This window comes from Barbus barbus (assembly GCF_936440315.1).
Source record: "Barbus barbus genome assembly, chromosome: 50".
NCBI lineage: Eukaryota > Metazoa > Chordata > Actinopteri > Cypriniformes > Cyprinidae > Barbus > Barbus barbus.
Genome location: NC_136728.1, coordinates 11,313,987 through 11,334,100, shown reverse-complemented (window position 1 = coordinate 11,334,100; position 20,114 = coordinate 11,313,987). Strand labels below are relative to the sequence as shown.

Here is a 20,114-nt window from a genome sequence, read left to right as displayed (position 1 = left end):
ATGGGTATATAATCTAATGGGTAAATGGGTATATAATCTAATGGGTAAATGGGTATATAATCTAATGGGTAAATTGGTATATAATCTAAGACAAACTGTCTAATTCTAACAACTTTTATGTCAGTGGAAAATGTGTCCTCAGAAGATTATTTCTGGATCCTGTTTATTTGAGGAAGCTGAATGTGGTGAATATGAGATACTCACAGTATGCTGCTAAAATTTAAAAATGTAGAACAAAATCACAATGTGTCAATGAATGATTTATGGATGAAGCTGTAGATGAAACAGTCATGCACAATTTCCCACAAATATGCTAAAAACAGTTTAAATAACTCATTGTAAGTTGTCTTTTTTAATTAACTATATTTCAATGCTAAATACAGTTTAAGGCTAGAAAGCAATAATTATTTATCATCTATCAATCTGTATATCTATCTTGACAAACTACTTGTTTTGTTAAAACAATTATTCTGGTAATTCTGGTATGGCTATAGAATTCTTTGAAGGTAAATTCTTTTTAATTCTACTCTCCATTCCAAATTTATTTTTTATTTTTTATTTCACTTGCTGTCAACAGGTGTGGCAAAAATGCACACATACACAGACACGTATGAAAACAGGGCTAAAAAAACACTCTGGAAACAAGATTATCAGATTTATATTGCAATATAAAGCAAAAGCAGTCTACTTTCAGCTGTGTTTTTCAGGAATTATATCTTAATTTGATCAAATGCCCTAAAATCAGTCTCAGAATTGTATGTAGTGATAAAAATCAAAGTGATAAATCCCTCTGGCAAACATCTACCTGTAACAATATGAATGATGTCACTTTTGCTAGCGGCATCTTCCAATAGCGAGTCGTCATTGGTTCACCCCACATCTCATGTCACGTTACAAGAGACTAGCGGAGCATAACAGGTGTCTTACAGACCACCAGGGCTCTTTCATTGTTCTTCCATTGCTTGGCAGTGGTACTATTTCTTTAGAGCATGAACAAAGGTTAGTCTTAGTCAGTGAGCACAGCGGCCCGCCTGGAATCACTAAGCATGGCGCTCAATGGTCTCTTTGAAATCTTCTCGTTTAGACAGAACTGGAAGCCATTGTCCTGTCGGGACTAAAACTAAGCTCACTCAAGTGATTGGGTTAGAAGGTTGGGTTAAGAGAACAAGTTTCTGAAATTGAGTTCCACAGATGAATTGCACTTAGTTTGTGTCAGTGAATGCATGAAAGGTGGGTTTATTACCTCATTTTGCATGGCTGGAATGAGAGTTTATTTATATTCTTGAAAATACAGGTTCTGCCATTGATGGTTCCATGAAGAACCTTTAACATCCATGACACATTTCCATTGCACAATAAGGAAATGTATAATAGAAAAAGGTTTTTCAGATTAGTAAAATCTTGGGTATTTTCTTTTCAGGAGAGCGCTGTGAGGTGAATGCGCGTTCAGGCCAGTGTGTTCCTGATGTGTGTAAGAACGGAGGCAGGTGTGTGGACCTGCTGGTGGGAGGTTTCCTGTGCCAGTGTCCTGACGGCGAGTATGAGAAGCCCTACTGCGAGATGACCACACGCAGCTTCCCTGGCCAGTCCTTCATCACCTTCAGAGGCATGAGGCAGAGATTCCACTTCACCCTCTCCTTTACGTAAGTAAACCATCTAGAGTTACCCCATCCATCAGTTTATACACCCATCCATGCACTTAACACTCCTGTCAACAATATCTCTTCCAAGGGTTATTATTTAGCATTTTCAAATCTTATTGTTTTAAGTATTACAATAAAAAATATCTTAATAATAAATATTACAATAATGTTAAAAGAAATATTAAAATAAAAAGCTCTTATGCTAAATAATAAATACAATAATAAATGGTATTAATATAATACTATTTTAAAAAAGATCTCAATGAATAATCAATAAAATGATCGATTGTATGAATAAAAATAATACGTTTCTATTTAATGTTATTTTTAAATGTTTTAATGTTATTTTACATTTCAGTTCAGTTTTTGTTTTTAGGTTTTGATAGTTTCGGTTTATATATTTTTTATTTTAAAATTGTTTTATTTCATTTTATATATTTTTATGTCACGTTTAGTTAGTTACATCTAATTCTCATGCTGTGTCCTGGAAAAATGTCCTGCAAAAAAAAAAAAAAAAATTGTGAGGGTAAATACCTCTTTAACCTTTTCTACGTCTCCTCACTTACTATGGCATTTATTAATTACCATATAACCGATTTAGCAAATTAGACTCCGTCACATATCAACCACATGAGTTGTTCTCATGGCAAACATGAAAACAGGATGCCGCGTGTGGTGAGGCATCTTTGTTCAAACTTCCTGTGAGTCTGCCCCTTTGCCATGTGCTATCTGACACCTCTCCCTGCAAAAATCCCAGGTGCCCGCATCACAGGGCCAACTGAGATACCAGAGGTTGGCAAACATTAGAGTATCAGTTTCCCCCGTCCATTACCTCTAGCTGTGTCTCTTGGCAGGTTTTATCACTTCCTTTTCCTCCACTCCCTATCTTTTTTTATTCTTCTGTCAAGCCTGCATGTTTGTGTTGTGAATGATCTTTGGACGTTCCTGAGCTTTTTTTCCTGCACTTGATCTGTGGATCAGAAATGAATATTTATTCAAATGGAATGTCTGATTAAAATATGATAAATTAGAAGATTAAAACTAATTTATGAAACTTTTTTAAATGGCCTGTGGATCCTTATTTTACACTTTGAATTGAACAAGCTAATTATTATGCATTAAAGTCTGAATTGAACAAGCTACTGTAATTATGGTCATCATTAAGTTTTTTTTTTTCATTCATAGGTTTGCCACAAGGGAGAGAAACGCCATGCTCCTATATAATGGCAGGTTTAATGAAAGGCATGATTTCATTGCGATTGAAATTATTGGAGAGCAAATCCAGCTGACCTTCTCTGCTGGTAAGTAAGACAATTCATTTTAGTTTTAATAAATAATGTAAATATATAAAATTATAAATAATCATTTAAATTTTAAGAACAGTACCCAGTGCTTTTGTTTAATAAAAAAAAATCAAGAAACCAATACATTTTAATTTTTTTCATTTATTGACTTATTTATTTTTAATGATATTACAGATATTGGGGTCACATATTAATTTTTTTAAAATAAACTACATATTTTGTATTGGATCCAATTTGTTTTGTGTCATTTTATTTTTTTGTTGTTTTGTCTCATTTCGGGGTTTTTTTTGTTTGTTTGTTTTGTTTTTGTGTCTGCTTAAACTACAAACAACTAAATGGGTTTTAGTCAGATTTGAATCTGAACAAAGCTAATTTTTTGAGTGTCATACCTCAAACATAAGTGCGCATGGATGTGTCCAGAGCTGTGCCAAAGGAAGCAGGTGGCCAAAGAGCATTAAATCACACTTCCTCTGTCTACCTGTCCCTTTGTTTTGTCAAACCTCACACATCAAGAGTTACTGTCCAGTCAGTGAGCGTGAAATACCACGTCCCGTCTCTTTAACGGATCAGAATTGTTTCCAAAGGAAATACGACAGTGGAATTCATCCCTAGAGCGTCTTAGTATAAACAGCTGGTTGTTACATCTTACTACAACACTGAGGGTCACCCGTCCACATGAGCTGAGAATAAAGACAGTGAAAGGCATTTCCTCCACTGTCCTGGAATGTAAAACATCAAACAACACAGCGATTCTGGTAAATTATGAACCCTCATAGATCAAAGGTCCATCCCAGCTTACTAGCCATCACTCAACATAATTGAGTCGGAGAGAAAAATAAACAGCTAAGATATTTGACATTGTATGCACTGAGGGAAAGTGCTGTCATGGGTCCTGACACACTATTATCTTCTCGATAATGATTTACTTATTTTGTCCACTAGACTGGAAAAATGCCACATAAATGAAAATCCTCAAGGTGCTTTGGAGCCATTTAATTAGTTTGGAATTTTTGCTATGGGGAATTGTATTGTATTGCATTTTGTGTTAAGTGTTAAGCTATATATATATATATATATATATATATATATATATATATATATATATATATATATATATATATATATATATATATATATATATGTAGTATTTCTAATTTATATGATATTTAGGCCTATTTTAATAATATAATTTTTATTGTGTATTTATATTCATTTTGTTGTCATGAAATATATATATAGATGTTAAAAAAAAATAAAAAATTCCTTATCCAATTATCACTAGCAGAATTACTTGATTTTATCTTAGATTATCTTGAATTTCCGCAAAAATTCTTCTTTCTTGTTATTTCTTTTTAGGAGAAACTAAAACCACGGTGACTCCATTTGTAGCTGGTGGGGTTAGTGATGGACAATGGCACACAGTACATCTACATTACTACAACAAGGTAAGTCATTTGTAGCCTACTGAACACAATAAGAATGAAAGCTGGTTGGAAGGTCAGTGAAGCAAAACCAATGGGGCTTATTCATGAAATCATGAAATTTGTGTAAATCTTTCACGAATCCATTTTTAAATCCATTATTGAATTGAATACGACAGCGCATTCTGTAAGAATAGTTTTACAAATAATTTACACTAATTTGTTCTGTCTGTGCTTCATGAATGAGTGTGTAAAAATGCTTAATTTGGTTTTAAAACTGGTTTTATTTATGTTATTGAAATATAGTTTCCATAAGAATATGTTAACAAAATAATTATTTTCGGTCAAATCAGGTAGAATATTAGAAATATTAGAAATGTGTGCTAAAATCACCACTAGTTTTTTTCCCTCAGTTAAAGTCCATTATCACTTTATTTGCACTTCATTCAGATTATTAGTCCTATGCTAGAGAAAGTCAGAGCCTCACAAGTCGTGTGTTTCTTGATGAGATCAGTGTGTCCATATTTCATGAAAGAAGACACGTGATATCAGCGGCATCTCTGGCTGTATCAAAGTTCACAGCATCTTCTAAGAACTGCAGTCAAAAGAAACAGCTTGTATTTCTGCTTCTTTGATCCCGTTCAGTTTTCAGACCCTCATATTTCAGTTGCTGAGATGCAGCATTTATGAAGTGTGGTGCGTGTGTAATACATCATGTGTCATGTTACATGGCCAAAAGCTAGGTGCGTTTAGTCTTTTACCCAAGCATCTCATTACACAGCGTCTCGTTTTTAAGAGTATGTTGTAACACATAGTGTTAGTATTATATAATACGGTATTAAATTCTTGTTCTTCGTGTTTTGAAACAAATAGTTCTTGAGTGTTTTGTTGTTTGTTGTTGCTCAATTGCAAATACCTCACCATATTGTAGTTACACGAGCAATTAATTCTGCTTGAATACATTAAGCTCTCATCAACCCTTCTTATGTTCCTTAGTGACCTTTTAGTAACCTTATTTCCATGCTGCCTAACTTTAAAACAGTATTTGTTCATAAAGAACATAGCTGAGTCTGTCACAGTATTCCTGAATTGAATCATAGTGAAGCTTTAGAGAATCTCACTGAAGTCTCTTCAGAAAGAAACGTTTGTCCCTGAGGGATGACAGTCAGCATGCTGTGGGTTTCTATTTTTGAGGGTCCATAATTTCTTTGATTTTTTTTCTAATCCTCTACACAAGTTGCACTAAACTGATGAAAGGCTAAAAAAGTTAAAAAAGAAAGTCATTAATACCAGTGGCTGCAACCAGAATGTATCTAATATAATATAGCATGTAAATTAGCGAGTGTATTATTGTATTGTAGCACCATTTACTTGTAAACACTTAACACTTACCCTAAAGCCGTCTATTGAGATTCAACGCCGCTTTTCCCCATGCGTATGTCGTGTTTGCCCCATTGTGGCCGTAGCTCCCCCTTAAGACCGTCACTTAGAGTCCAAGTTCAGTATAGTCCAATGGGGAACGCAGACAATAGCTGATCCCCTGTTGAGTTAATCCGGGACTACAATAACGCTCTGAGTTTCTAAAAGCGCCAGATGGCACACGTTTTTTTTCTGTTGCTCTTAAACATAAAAACGCCCCAGTCTATTATTGTAAATCTCCAGAATATGCTTTTTTAAGTTTTGCTCCATCTGGAGCCTCGTCCATATGGTAAGGTTGTGGTCAAGCACGGAAATCCATCTCTTATATTCTAACAAAATCTATCTGTATTTTGACATTCAAAAGTTTCTAACAATATTCAGTTGCTAAGCAATTGTGAGATGGTGATTCAAAAACGATGTAAATAACTTCTGTTTGACCCCATTGATCTTTTGCTTTCCCTATTGATCTTTGATTTATTTTGTTTGTCCTGTGTGTTATTTTGTCTATGACTCGAATGTTTTTGAAGACACTTTCAGATATTTACCTTGAGTAATAATAAGCAAACGCAATGGGACGCAGCTGTAATGCAGTGACGCTTTGAAGTGTCAGGTTTCCTCATTTTAAAGTGTCCCAACTAGTGGTGACCTGCTGCGATTTTTACAAACAATCATTTGATGATGAAAAAAACATTGATTCACAGTTTGGCAGTCTATTAAACTTAATGGTTTGTTTAGAGACTGACTGTTTTTATGTTTGAAGTCACAGAGGCCCCAATGATGTACTTTTAAAAATAGTTTATTTGAACCTTTTTTTCCCTATTTTAACCAGTTTCACCAAGACTTCATTTAAGTGATCAAAAATACAGTTAAAAACAGTAATGTTGTGACATATTGAAAATTTGAAGATTAATTTATCACGTGCGAATCGTGATATTAAAATTTGTTTATAGTTAGTTCTCATATATGATTGAGAAATATCATTAAAGAACAGTCAAGTATGTTAAACTATTACTGCCTTTTGGGTTTCACTGACCCCAAACCGAACATACATTTTCTGCCTTAAAATAATACATTTGGAAAGGAAAAAAAACCTCACATGTAGGCCCCAGGATCTATTAACTATTGTTTTGAACTTTGAAACAAAAAGGCTGATGAGTTACAAGGTTGGAGGTTAATAGCTGTTGTCAGGATTTGTCTGCATGTTGTTCCTGAGGGCATTCAGCTTGTCACTGAGTTAATTTTCGTCAGTGGACTCGAGACAAGAAAGATTGTGGGATCATCATGGCGTTACGATGGAAGTGGATCTTCATTAAGAGTGGCAGAGGGTTGAGTTGCGGTCCTCTTAAGGACCGTCAGCACTCTGATCCTGAATCAGTTTTCTTTTCATAATGTTTTTTGCTTTACAGATTGTTGTGCACCTGATGAAAATTGAAATAGAGACATACAACCACTTTAATAGCAGTAGAAACCTGATATTTGAAAGGTATTCGGTCTATTACAAGGCGTCTCAAACCTTTTTTTTCACAAGATTTTCACACCATTTTTAAAGTTATATGACTGATGTTGACTGAACAGTTGGCTTCAGGCCTTGACTAGTTGGATTTATTCCACGACACGTGAGTCAGTGTGTAGGAATGCTCCAGTTACATTCCAGTTTAGCAGTCTACTCACATTGCCTGATTCATCTCTGCGGTCTGGCAGAAACTGAGAGGAATATTAAAACTACCATCTAATTTATGAATGTGTGAATTTTTTGTAAAATGTTAGTAAAGTCAGACAGTCAGAGCACACTTGTAGTTTCAATATATAATATTAAATTTATTTTTATTTTATTTATTTAGTTAGTTAGTTTAGTAGACATCCGAGTCTGAGTAGTGACTGCAGTGGTGTAATGAACAGGTGCGAGTGATGTTCACATCACACCAAACTGTCACTTAGACATTTTTTAACACCACAGGGCAGACATCAAAGAGCAACTCAGCACATATATACGCACCACAAAATCAATTTTAATGAGCTGAGAAAATTTGAAAAACCTCTTGCGTGGTGGAAGGGTGTTGCCAGATGATAATACAAATTTTGGCTGTGTTGTGGAAACAGTTTGGGTCTCTGTGGAGGTTTTACATGAAATGATGGGCTCTCTTTGTCTGGTATCTCCTCTGTGCCAGCATCTCGTTGGCATAATCCAATTAGATGAGCTGAGAAAGCCACAGAATGTCACAGAGTGGTAAACAGTCATCTCATGCTGCATGTCAAAGATTACAGACAAACAAGACCTATTATCTCCAAACTCACAAAGGTGTGAATGGAGATGCTGTTCAGTTACACAAACTTTGAGACTCTTAGCCAGGATGTAAGAAGATTTAAAACAAAGGTTTAATGGTGACGTTTGATCTTCATTACATTACTTTTTTTTTAAACAGATCAATATAAAAGCAGCTTTGTATTTTCTTGTATAAAAAAAGCATTTTAGTGTGAAAAATAATGATACTGTGAATAACATTTTTATACTAGACCTACTATAAAATATTTTTTTTTCTGTCAGTTAACAAAAATAAGTTTTTATTACCATCCCATTTAGCATTTCAATTTGTTTCTATTCAAGCCCAATATAGGGCGTCTTGGCATCCCTCATGGCCCCTCTGAGGAAAAGGTTGCTGTGGTTGCCGTCGATGAGTGTGATGTGGCCATGGCTCTGCGTTTCGGTGGACCGATTGGGAACTACAGCTGTGCAGCCCGTGGCACCCAAACAGGCCAAAAGAAGTACGTGTTTTCAGCCTATATTACTCCTGTAGTGTGACATATTTAAGAGTGAAACTGTGTATATTCAACTTTTTAAAAAAATATTATTGATGATAATAATACTATTATTTATTTATTTATTTGTCTGTTTGTTTTTTATCAAATAACTAAAAAATAAAATTCAAAACTAAATAAAGACTGGAAACATTTTAGTCATAAAGTCAATATGAGAATTTTTACTCATTTTACTTTTATAATGGGTTACTATTTGTTTGTTTGTTTTCTGGCTAGACATAACTTCTAAAATACTTAAGTGATAAATCATGAAAGATAATACTGGTAAATTTTTGCCCTGTCAACATGAAACAAAAAAAAAATATATTAATTAGTAAGTAAAGAAATAAATATTATTCTTATGATGATTTTCATTATATCAATACTATTAATATATTTTAGCAATAAAAATAATTTATTATTGAAACTAATCTTACTTTTTATGTATGTATTTATTTATTTATTTATAACAAAAAATGTTTTAAAAAAATAAATAAAAAAAATTAATTGTGCGCGGTAAGAGAGGAAACATTTACTGAAGCCCCCATTTATTATATAATATATATATATATATATAATATATTAAATTAAATGTCGACTGCAGATTTCTACAAAATTTCCTGGATTGCCAGACTTTTGAAATAGAATGTTTGGTTGGGATAGTACCTAGTGTTGTTATATGTTTTTTTTTTTTTGTTAAAATGGGTTGCAAAATCTACAAAACACAAATTTTGATGTAAATAGTCTCAGTTGTGATTTCATGTTGGCTTAAGATGTTTGTTGTGATCCCTGCCTAACAAGTTGCACTATTTGTTTCTTTCTTCTCACACTCGCTCCGTCTCCCACATTCATTCATGTTTCCACCATCTAAAGTCCTCAGGGCATGGTATTGTTCACTGAAAGGGAGAGTGTGACAGGATGGGGAACTTGAACGCACGAAGGCACGCTAACTACCGTCGGGTGTTGAATAGCTGATCATTACAGCAGATTACACAGCATTCTGCTACTCCACTTACACTCAGCTCCATCTTTTTCTCCTAATCTCCTCCAATCTGCACTCTGTCGCATGTCAAACCAGTTTTATGGGCTTTATAATCTGCAGCTGGGATTTGCCATTGTAGGCTAATTGTCTCTGTGTGTGGAGAACAGAGCGGTATGAGATGGTGGAGCTCCATCTGAGATAAGTGGAGATATGATCTGTAAAGCCTCTCAAATGCAACTGCTGGGGTCAGACCATATGCTCGCAGTAAGTGCTGACCCATAAACCCACAGATCTACATGGATTTATGGATCAAGATAATAATTGTAGATGATATACACTGCGGCAGTCCACTAAAATGTGAAGCCCAGATGCTGAAATACAAAATCACATCATATCTGGCTACAATAAAGCAGAAATAACAAAATAATGTTCTAAATAAAACTTAAATAGACACACTCCCTTTAATAGCTTTGCACATTTTATTTTCTAATGGCTCTCTCTCTTTTTTCAAGACCTTTCTTTGATTATTTTCATAATCTCACTGCCTTTTTATGTATGATGGAAATGATTGTTGCTGCCAGATGTTGCTGGATAAAAATTTATTTTAAAAGAAATTTGGCTATGAAGGGCATTAACTGCATTTTGCTTCTGTCAAATAATGTAAAAACCTGGAACCTTTTATTGAAAAACAGACAACATACAAATGGGTTTTGGCTTATTTGGGTACCACAAGTTAAAAATGGTTTTAGAAACAAATAATTACATAAATACATACATACAGTACATATATATATATATATATATATATATATATATATATATATATATGTATATATATATATACAGTATATACACACACACTCATATATATATATATATATATATATATGTATATGTATGTATTTATTTGTTTGTTTGTTTATTTATTTCTTATACCATTTTGACTCGTGGTACCCAGACAAGCCAACAAAAGAAGTGAATGCCAAAAGCCAAAAGAAGAAATGTTTTCCTAAAGTCAACATGAAACAGTTTTACTTGAATAGTGTGGAGAATGTTAACATTATTTATGATGATAGTTTTTTCTCGTTGAATACAATTCTGTATTATAGTATTATTGATGCTAATAATATTTACTAGTAATACATATAGTATACTATATGCACACGTACACACATATAGAGAGAGAGAGAGAGAGAGAGAGAGAGAGAGAAATTTTTATCGTTCACCAAAAAAATGCCGGTTTGTCACCATCTTGCCCTTATGTTTTTTTCAAAGCAATATGTTCTTTGTCTTTGTTAATACACAAAAGGAGATGGAGGAGTGAGAGAATGGGGATTTTGTGTTCTCTTTTTTAAAAAGGACAAAAAGATACAATAAAAGAGCAACTAAACACATTGTCATCTATTTTCTGCCCAATGGGCCTCAAGGTCTGAATATTTCAGTTTAGCACAGACAGGAACCTTATGAATGTGTTAAGCCATTAAAAATGGAGAATGTTTGGGACTGTTTATGGCTTCAGGGATCTTTCTGTGTGTATGTTTGCAGGTCATTGGATCTAACAGGACCTCTGCTCCTGGGTGGCGTCCCAAATCTCCCTGAGGATTTCCCTGTGCAGAACCGAGACTTTGTTGGCTGCATTAGGAACCTGACGATTGACAGCAAGCCCATAGACATGGCCAGTTTTATTGCCAACAATGGCACCTTAGCAGGTTAGAAACTGTAGGATTCATATCCTGACAAATCTTCCTTGATTTCTTCCAAACTCTAACTTTTAAAACTCACAACTTCCTTCTCAACCTCCCCAAAAATTGTACATAAACAACAGAAAAAAATGTGCATATGACCTTTTTAAATGAGAATTTTTCACAGCACTGTTTTCTGTTTTTCTTTCTTTTGTAACTCTCCATTAAGGTGTCAAACTCCAACCCTAATATTTAAAGTGTGCTTTCCCATTCTATTCAGGTTGTGCGGCAAAACATGACTTTTGTAGCCAGGTTGCTTGTCAGAATGGAGGCGTATGTGTGAATAGATGGAACACCCATACCTGTAACTGCCCATTAGGCTATGGAGGAAAGAACTGTGAACATGGTAAGATAATCCTCTCTTTCTACTGATTCTCTAAATCATTCTTCCTTTGACTTGATTTTGCTTAATGGACACAAACACATAGAGGCGCCTCCCATCTTTTGCCTGGATTTGCCCTTGGCCTCCATGAAATATCAATGTGCACACAAATCCAATGACTCGTACCTAGCTGTTAACAGGATCTATCTATTTATCCATCTATCTATCCATCTATCATTCTGTCGTTCTATCATTCTATCATTCTTTCCATCTACAGGAATTGACAGGTTCTATGTCACAATCTTTTTCCACTCTAAACCTGTTTGAGTAAGTGCATTAATCACAAAGATTATCTTTTAACAGTAAGTTAAGATTTGAGAGCGCGAATTGCAACTGGCTTAACATTTTCAGTGAGCTTAGTTTGACCTAATTTCCTGTAGGGAACCCCGGTTGAACCCGCATTTTCGAATTGTTTTTGCTTATCAGTTGGATGGAGGAGTCATGCCATGTTATGAGACTTCAAAAGAACATAAAAGTCATAATACTGCCAATGCAAGTTGATCTAAATCCCTCATGTCTGCCCTGAAACTAAATTACTTTATTTAGTGAAATACAAAAGCAGAGGTTCTGAAGAGCATTCAGGCGACTCTTTAACATACATCTACAGCATACTGAGATCAAGGACTCCAAAAAGGGCAGTCTTATTCTCTGCCGAAGGTCTAAAATCTCAATTGAGGAAAACTGAAGAGAAGACCCAACTAGGGGTGGGCGATATATGACATGATTAACCGGTAGAAATTTGTCAACAAGTAAAGATTTTGGACTATCGTCTCTATTGCATCTCTATTACGTCTCTATTACACATTCATGTGATGTTGCTGTGCTATGTGATTATGAAAACTTACCGTTTGCATGCATTTTTAAGCATTGTGGTTTAAAAACAAATGATTTTAAGCCATTTCTGAGCACTGTCAGAGGTGTTCAAGATGGTGTTCAAAGAGTGCAGAGTATTGAACAGTCTTATTTGATCATATTGCCTAAGGATGGGCAATATGATCAAAATCTTATATCACAAAATTAGTTATTTTATTTCATGGTAACTATTCAGCCCTCACATAGAGAAAGTAAAATATTTGCCCTGAAGACACTCGTGTGGAAGAACGTTTCACATTCCTGATTAAGAAATCTCCTGGTTGACTGGGAAACATTCCTCTGTGTGTGAATGATAGTGATTATTTGTGCCTCAGGACAGGAGGGAATGCCAAAAAACTAAAGTCTGGATGTTATCTAACTGTGTGATGGTCTTCGTTCTGCAGTTATGCCTGCTCCCCTGCATTTCGATGGCCACGCATTGGTGTCATGGAGCGAGACCGACATCACCATCACCATTCCCTGGTACATGGGTCTTATGTTTCGCACCCGAAAAAGCACAGGCGTTCTACTGCAGGCCAGTGCTGGAGATTTTTCCAAGATTAGTTTTATGGTGAGTATTGTGTTTCAGTAATTCACTGCATTTAATCCTGTTTTCTATGATAGGCCTGCTATAATATAGCAGATAAATGAGACTTGTATTAGTTTTCTCAGCCTCTCATTTTGTATTTCCAGGTGAACAACAGACACCTTCGGTTCCAGGTGTTTCTGGGGGTCCGACAAGTGGCGCTCTTAGATTTTCCTCAGATATGCGTGGATAACGGTGAATGGCACCATGTGCTCGTCGAGCTCAAGAGTGGAAAAGATGGCAAAGACATCAAATATATGGCTCTTGTGTCTTTGGACTATGGCATGTTTCAGGTATATGATTTCAGTATTTATTTACAATATATAACATTTCTAAATTAACTAAAACTGAAAAAGAATAAAACTGATATTGACATATTTTTAAAAAAATTAAATAAAATAAAAAATAATGACAAAAGCACACAACAAAATAACTAAAACTAACAAAACTTAAAATGAAAAAGGAAGACACAAATTTACTTACAACTTACTAAGACTTACTATAGCTGCTGAAGCGTTTTATATACTCTAAATACACACAATTCTATGATATTTTTACACTTTTTTATTTCACACTCATATTTATGATATTGTTTTGATTTATTATATTGTTTTGTTGTCTAGAGGACAGTGGAGATCGGTAATGAGCTGCCTGGGCTTAAACTGAGGAACTTGTTTATCGGTGGACTGCTTAAGAAAGACGGCAGTGTGCAAGCTGGATTTACTGGCTGCATGCAGGTATACTCGCATAAACACACATTTACATTGTTTGGAGGTGTGCATTGTCTTATTCACACGGGTACATCATGTGGTCATCTCATAGGGTGTGCGAATGGGCGAGACCTCCACCAACACTGCCAACATCAACATACGGCATGCAACTCGAATCCGTGCGAAAGACGGATGTAAAATACCCGATGCGTGTCAGTCCAACCTGTGTCCATCTCACAGCCGCTGCACAGACAACTGGGCATCCCACACGTGTGTCTGCGAGCCAGGTAACACCAATAGTGCTACAAAATTACTAAAAAGTTTTAGAGTATATTTTATATAGTGGGGTGCAAAAGCTTAAGACAAATTTTAAATCGAAATTACATGTAGTTTAAAGCAAAAGTACACTTAGAATTTCACATTTGTATTCAATAAAATTAGATTTTGCAATAAAAAACAACATAAAATCGTAATAAAACAAGATTTTTAGAGGCCTCTGTATATGATTTAATATGATCAGTCTCACTTTTCCCTTTATCCAGTCTTCAGTGTCACATGATCCTTCAGAAATCATTCTAATATGCTGATTTGCTGCTTAAGAAACATTATTATTACCAAGTGTTGAAAATTTGTATTTTTTTTTTGTACGAACTGTGAAACATTTTTCAGGATTCTTTGATGAATAACAAATCATAACAAAAACAGAAATGTGTTGTAACATTATAAATGCCTTTACTGTTACTTTTGATCAATTTAATACATCCTTGCTGAATAAATGTTTTAACTTCTTTCAAATATTCTTTCAAAAAATATTTTTTGCGTATATTATCATACTTTACTTTCAAGTTCTTGTTCCAAATAAAATAAGAAAATAAAATATGCCATTATTTCCATTTTTAATTTCAACTTTTCACTCAATAAAATAAAAAAATCTTAATTAATAATAAAAAATAATAATAATAAATTATTTATAACATTATAAATTAGACATTTGGAGTTTGATTTAAGATATTAGTATCTATTTTTCTGAATCTGACGCACTCTTTTTCTCTCTTTTCCTGTTCCCCAGGTTATTTCGGCAGGGACTGTGTGGATGCGTGTCTCTTGAACCCTTGTGAACACACTTCCTCCTGTGTTCGTAAACCCAGCACCAAACGTGGCTACAGCTGTGAGTGTGGACACAATTACTATGGCCAGTACTGTGAGCACAAGTGAGTATCTCTCTGTATCTTTGATTCATTCATTCATATGGCTCATACTAAGGTTTAGGGATATAAATTCAAATTGTTTTTCATACATGAATGCTGCCTCAAATCTTGCAGCTCATTCAACAAAGATGTGCTGGTAGTTTTTTAAGCAACCAAATGTACCATTTTGCATTCCCTTGAGTAAAAAAAGTTCTTCTTTGGAACCTAAAAGATATTTTTGTATATGTTTCAACTGTTTTTGGGCATTGAGTTACAGTCAATGGGGTTTAAAACAACATTGGAGCCCATTGACTTTCACTGCATATACAAAAAACACAGCCTTAGAGGTTTGGAAATAATTGCACAACTTTAATTTTTGGTTGAACTACTCCTTTAATGTTTCGATTTGGTTAGGATTAAGAAAATCACTGTACTTCTAGTTAAATCTTGGTACTTGCTGACACACGCTGACTGACAAAAGCTTTATTGTCTGATGGTCTATTTCATGAACTGCCAAGGTTTAGTAAGTGGCGAAAACTGTGATAGCAGACGCTGGCAGTGTTTGTGATGGCATTATTAGGATGATCCTTTAATTCTGGTGTTTTCTTTAATTCTGGTAATTCCACATGTCTTTGACGCCCACACTGTAAGGCTTTTGTTTAAACTCAACAAGTAAAATAAATCTCAGACTGCTGGAATTATCCAGTATTTCATCCGTTAAAGATAAACTAAAGTTAAAAAAACAAAAGCAAAGTTTTAAAAATAAAATTTATTTTAAATGTAAAAAAATCGACTTGTAATCATCATTTAAAAAAAATCTAAACTCTTCTTCCAAATATTAGGAAAACACAGATAAAAGAATTTCCATGAGTAGAAAAAAGAGACTAAAATAATAGTCTATTTTTAAAATGATTTAGTTTCTGCTCCTTTCTTTTACCATAAAAAGATTCTCTTTGAAATGATCACAAAGCTTAGAATGATGTATGGCTTTCACACAAGCAATTTCGTGTTTGCCTCGCAGTCAGAATCGACTGCTTTGATTTTACAGCAGAAATTCATGTCCAATTTCAAAGCAAATGCCCTCCTTTTCAAACTTCCAATCAGTCTCAGCCCCCAATAGAAGCTGTTTTGAGTCTCATTCTGTGAAGTTTGAAATTTAAACTGTCTTTTGCGAGGCACTATTGTACTGTTGTATTTTTCTGTCTTTTTCACTCTTACTTTGACGTTTGTGCGCACACACAGAGGGGACCAACCTTGTGCTCGTGGCTGGTGGGGATACCTGACCTGTGGGCCCTGTAACTGCAATGTCAGCAAAGGCTTCAAACGGGACTGTAATAAAACCACAGGAGAGTGTAGCTGCAAGGTAAGCTGCAAGTGATCACATGCTCCAGATTCTCGAAAGAAACCAGATCTAGTTGTTGTCCAACAGTAGCACTTCACATAAATTGGACCAAGTAGCTTTTATTCTGTTAAGCACACTTCTGTTTTAAAGTTTGGGGTCAGTAAGATTTTTTCCATATTAATTTAAGGTTCATGCTCACAAAATTCCATTATTTTCTCATCCTCTCTTTTTCAGGACAATTACTTTCGGCCTCTTGGTGCAGACACTTGCTACCCGTGTGAGTGTTTTCACCTTGGAGCGCATTCTCGGACATGTGACCCTGTAACGGGGCAGTGCCCTTGTAAGATGGGTGTGGTGGGTCGTCAGTGCAACCGTTGTGACAACCCCTTCGCCGAGGTGACAGTCGGGGGATGTGTGGGTATGTGTGCTGTCAACTGGCCAGCATATCAGTTAACTGTTGTTAACCTCATTTCAAAACTGCTCACAGAATGCTTGACAATATCTTGGACAATTGAATAAATGAGGCCAAAAATATGAAAGCTGTTTTCGATTTTAGCTTATATTTGCAAGCGCTGTATGATGAAATGTAAGTGTAATACACTCTAGTCATAAGCAGACTGCTTTCATGTCAGCATTGAGTGTCTGCTCTGAGGTTTAGAAATAATGGACATTTGTGGCTCCTAGAAAGGTCTTATCATTAAGACTTAGAAACAAGCCTTGTTAGAGGCACTTAACTCCTTTTCCCTCACTCTCACTCCATGTTTTGTTATCTAGTGGTTTATGATGGTTGTCCAAAAGCCTTTGAAGATGGTATCTGGTGGCCCCGCACCATGTTTGGTGGCCCTGCAGCCACAAACTGCCCCAAAGGATCCAGTGGTACTCTCTTTAATCAAATCAAGAATTTACACAAACAAGTAAAAGTTGGACAAACTTTTTATTGAAAAATTTATTTTCTAATAGAAATTTCTAGTAAATTTTACAAATAATTATAAAAAACTGGCAAGTAGCAAGTTGAATTAAACGTGAAATTTTGAAGTAGAAGTAAATTTGGAAGCTTCTTGCAAAAAATGATTCAATAATCTTTGTTTTAATTTATGTTTATAATTCTGAATATACAGTTATAGTTATATAATTTAGTATATATAATTGGCCCTAATTAATAAGAAATTTTTAATATTTGTAGACCATTATAATTATATAATTTAAAATAATTCTATTCATATAATTTTTAATATACAATTGTAAATTAATTTCAATATAAAACTATACAGTATATATATATATATATATATACACACACACACATACACAAATAAACTAAATAAATTTTATCTTAAAACTGTTATTTTTCTTCTTTTTTTTTTTTTTTACTGTAATTAAAAAATATACTGTACTAACAATAACAAAGTAGATGTGTCCAAATTTTTGACTGGTAGTGTACGTATGAATTTTCATCTTTTTATTACATTATTGTTGAAGGGTTTCAGTATATATCCTCATTTGCTGTTTGACAGGCACAGCTGTCCGTCATTGTAGCGATGATAAAGGTTGGTTTCCACCTGAGCTCTTCAACTGCACTTCCCTCAGCTTTTCAAAGCTAAAGAAAGAGGTTTGTGACTCCTTTGCTGTTTGATTCAAGTTGGAATTATAGTCATGGAAGAAATAGTGCAATTGACTATTAAATATACTACTCCATCTTACATAATCCGAGAAGTGACTAATATTTCCTCTTTCATGTGTGAGTTAGAGTGAGGATCTTCGTGCTAATGCTTCTCGAATGGATGGAGAAAGATCAAAAATCCTTGCGGGCCTGCTGCACTCTGCCACCGAAGACACGGACCACCTCTTTGGGAATGACGTGAGGACTGCCTACCATCTGCTGGGCAGTGTGTTAGAGCATGAGAGTCTGCAGCAGGGCTTTGAGCTCACCGCCACTCATGATGCCGATTTCAACAAGGTATAGACCTCAAAACCTTCACACATGCTTCCAGAATCGAACATTTTAGTAACTTCACATTCAAGTTTAATCTGATGGGTCGAAGATAACCTGCCAGCTCTAGCTCTCTTAACCAAGATGGCCAATGCAACTAATGACCATAAATGACCAGCCTTAACCAGTTAGAAGGCATGTAAATCTATCCAACTGTCTGTCAGTGCATTGAAGATAAATGTTGGCTTCCACCTAAGCTTCAACTGAACCGCCCTCAGCTTCTCAAAGCTAAAGAAAGACATTTATGACTCCTTTGTTGGTTGACTGATGATGGGAACTTTATGGAACCCAAATCTTAATTGCTTAAATTGGTCAAATTGGTTTTTGGTGCATTGTATCTGAATTGTTGCTGGTCCAAGATGACCTACCAGCTCTTAACCAAGATGGTCTACCTAGTTGACACTCGCTTCATCAGCTGGTAATCCATCTGATCAACCATTTACACCAGGTTGAACCAACTAATGACCACCTTTAACCAGTTAGAAAGCATGTAAATCTATCCAACTGTCCTTCATTGCATTGACAAAGATGTTGGCTTCCACCTGAGCTCTTCATTTGCACTTCCCTTAGCTTCTCAAAGCTAAACAAAGATGTTTATGACAACTTTGTTGGTTGATTGAAGTTGGAAACTTCATCTTAAATGCTTAAGTTGGTCAAATCATCTTAATTGCTTAAGTTGGTCAAATTTCTGTTTGGTTCAAGATGACCTACCAGCTCCAACTCTCTTAACCAAGATGGTCTACCTGGTTGATACTGACCTTACCAGTTGGTAATCTATGTGTTCAACCATCTAAACCAGGCTGAACCAACTAATGAACATAAATGACCAGCTTTAACCAGTTTGAAAGCATTGTTTTACTCTCAGACATATTCATATGTCTATTAACTTTATTTGATTAATTTTATTGATACAAATATTTTAAAAAATTAATTAATTTGCATTAATTTTATTTGGAAACCAGAGTGGATGGTTATAGTCCATTATTAATAAACATTACTCTTCTTTGTTGTGGTAGAACATCATTAAAGCTGGAAGTGCCATCCTTGACCCTGTCAACAAGGAGCACTGGGAGAGGATACAGCGCTCTGATGGAGGGACGGCACATCTGCTGCGCCACTTTGAGGAGTACGCCAACACTCTGGTACAGAACACGAGGAAGACCTACCTGAGGCCCTTCACCGTCATCACTGACAACATGAGTTAGTATTGGGTTCTCCATCCTGTAGCATCTGGTCTGCTCAATTTTGAGTGTTTGATATAAAAATACGTATCATTTTCCAGTTGTTGCATTAGATTTTCTGGACACAGCAAACCAAGACAAGATTCCTCGATTTCAGGAAGTTAATGAGGTGTACTCAAAAGACCTAGAGTCATCTGTCCTGTTCCCAAACCTGCTCGCCATGCCAAAAAAGAGCAGAGGTTGTCACTTGTTTCTTTATATGACCAGTAATATTCATGGAAATGTGCAATGATAAAATTTAATTCTAACCTTTATTATGTCTTATACACTATAGATGCTTTTACCACAGAGCCTCCAGCCCAGATTGAACCAACTGAGTCTTTTATCAATGTGGACAGATCAGATACTGTTGATTTAACACCATCCAATAAGAAAAGACGCCATGCAGAACAACCCGATCCACCTGCTGTTGTGATGGTGATGATCTACAGGTCTCTGGGTGGACTCCTTCCAGAGAGTTATGATCCTGACCGCCGCAGTCTTAGGTAGCACTTCAGCCTGGGATTTTTCATACAGT

The 20,114-nt window shown here is 35.3% G+C and overlaps 1 protein-coding gene across 1 annotated transcript in view; it reads left to right on the top strand.

Annotated features, from left to right (window-relative positions):
- celsr1b (cadherin EGF LAG seven-pass G-type receptor 1b) overlaps positions 1 to 20,114 on the top strand; it is a gene marked incomplete at its 5' end in the record, with an annotated part of 47,559 nt that overhangs the window by 18,626 nt on the left and 8,819 nt on the right. The window contains 19 exons of the mRNA XM_079414825.1: positions 1,421 to 1,643; positions 2,829 to 2,944; positions 4,304 to 4,392; positions 8,393 to 8,550; positions 11,111 to 11,274; positions 11,528 to 11,653; positions 12,946 to 13,112; positions 13,235 to 13,420; positions 13,751 to 13,864; positions 13,950 to 14,124; positions 14,907 to 15,048; positions 16,267 to 16,387; positions 16,601 to 16,784; positions 17,141 to 17,242; positions 17,881 to 17,975; positions 18,114 to 18,323; positions 19,373 to 19,556; positions 19,639 to 19,776; positions 19,872 to 20,082. Of these exons, the coding sequence (XP_079270951.1) occupies positions 1,421 to 1,643; positions 2,829 to 2,944; positions 4,304 to 4,392; positions 8,393 to 8,550; positions 11,111 to 11,274; positions 11,528 to 11,653; positions 12,946 to 13,112; positions 13,235 to 13,420; positions 13,751 to 13,864; positions 13,950 to 14,124; positions 14,907 to 15,048; positions 16,267 to 16,387; positions 16,601 to 16,784; positions 17,141 to 17,242; positions 17,881 to 17,975; positions 18,114 to 18,323; positions 19,373 to 19,556; positions 19,639 to 19,776; positions 19,872 to 20,082 (2,905 nt within the window). The remainder of the gene's footprint in view (positions 1 to 1,420; positions 1,644 to 2,828; positions 2,945 to 4,303; positions 4,393 to 8,392; positions 8,551 to 11,110; positions 11,275 to 11,527; positions 11,654 to 12,945; positions 13,113 to 13,234; positions 13,421 to 13,750; positions 13,865 to 13,949; positions 14,125 to 14,906; positions 15,049 to 16,266; positions 16,388 to 16,600; positions 16,785 to 17,140; positions 17,243 to 17,880; positions 17,976 to 18,113; positions 18,324 to 19,372; positions 19,557 to 19,638; positions 19,777 to 19,871; positions 20,083 to 20,114) is intronic.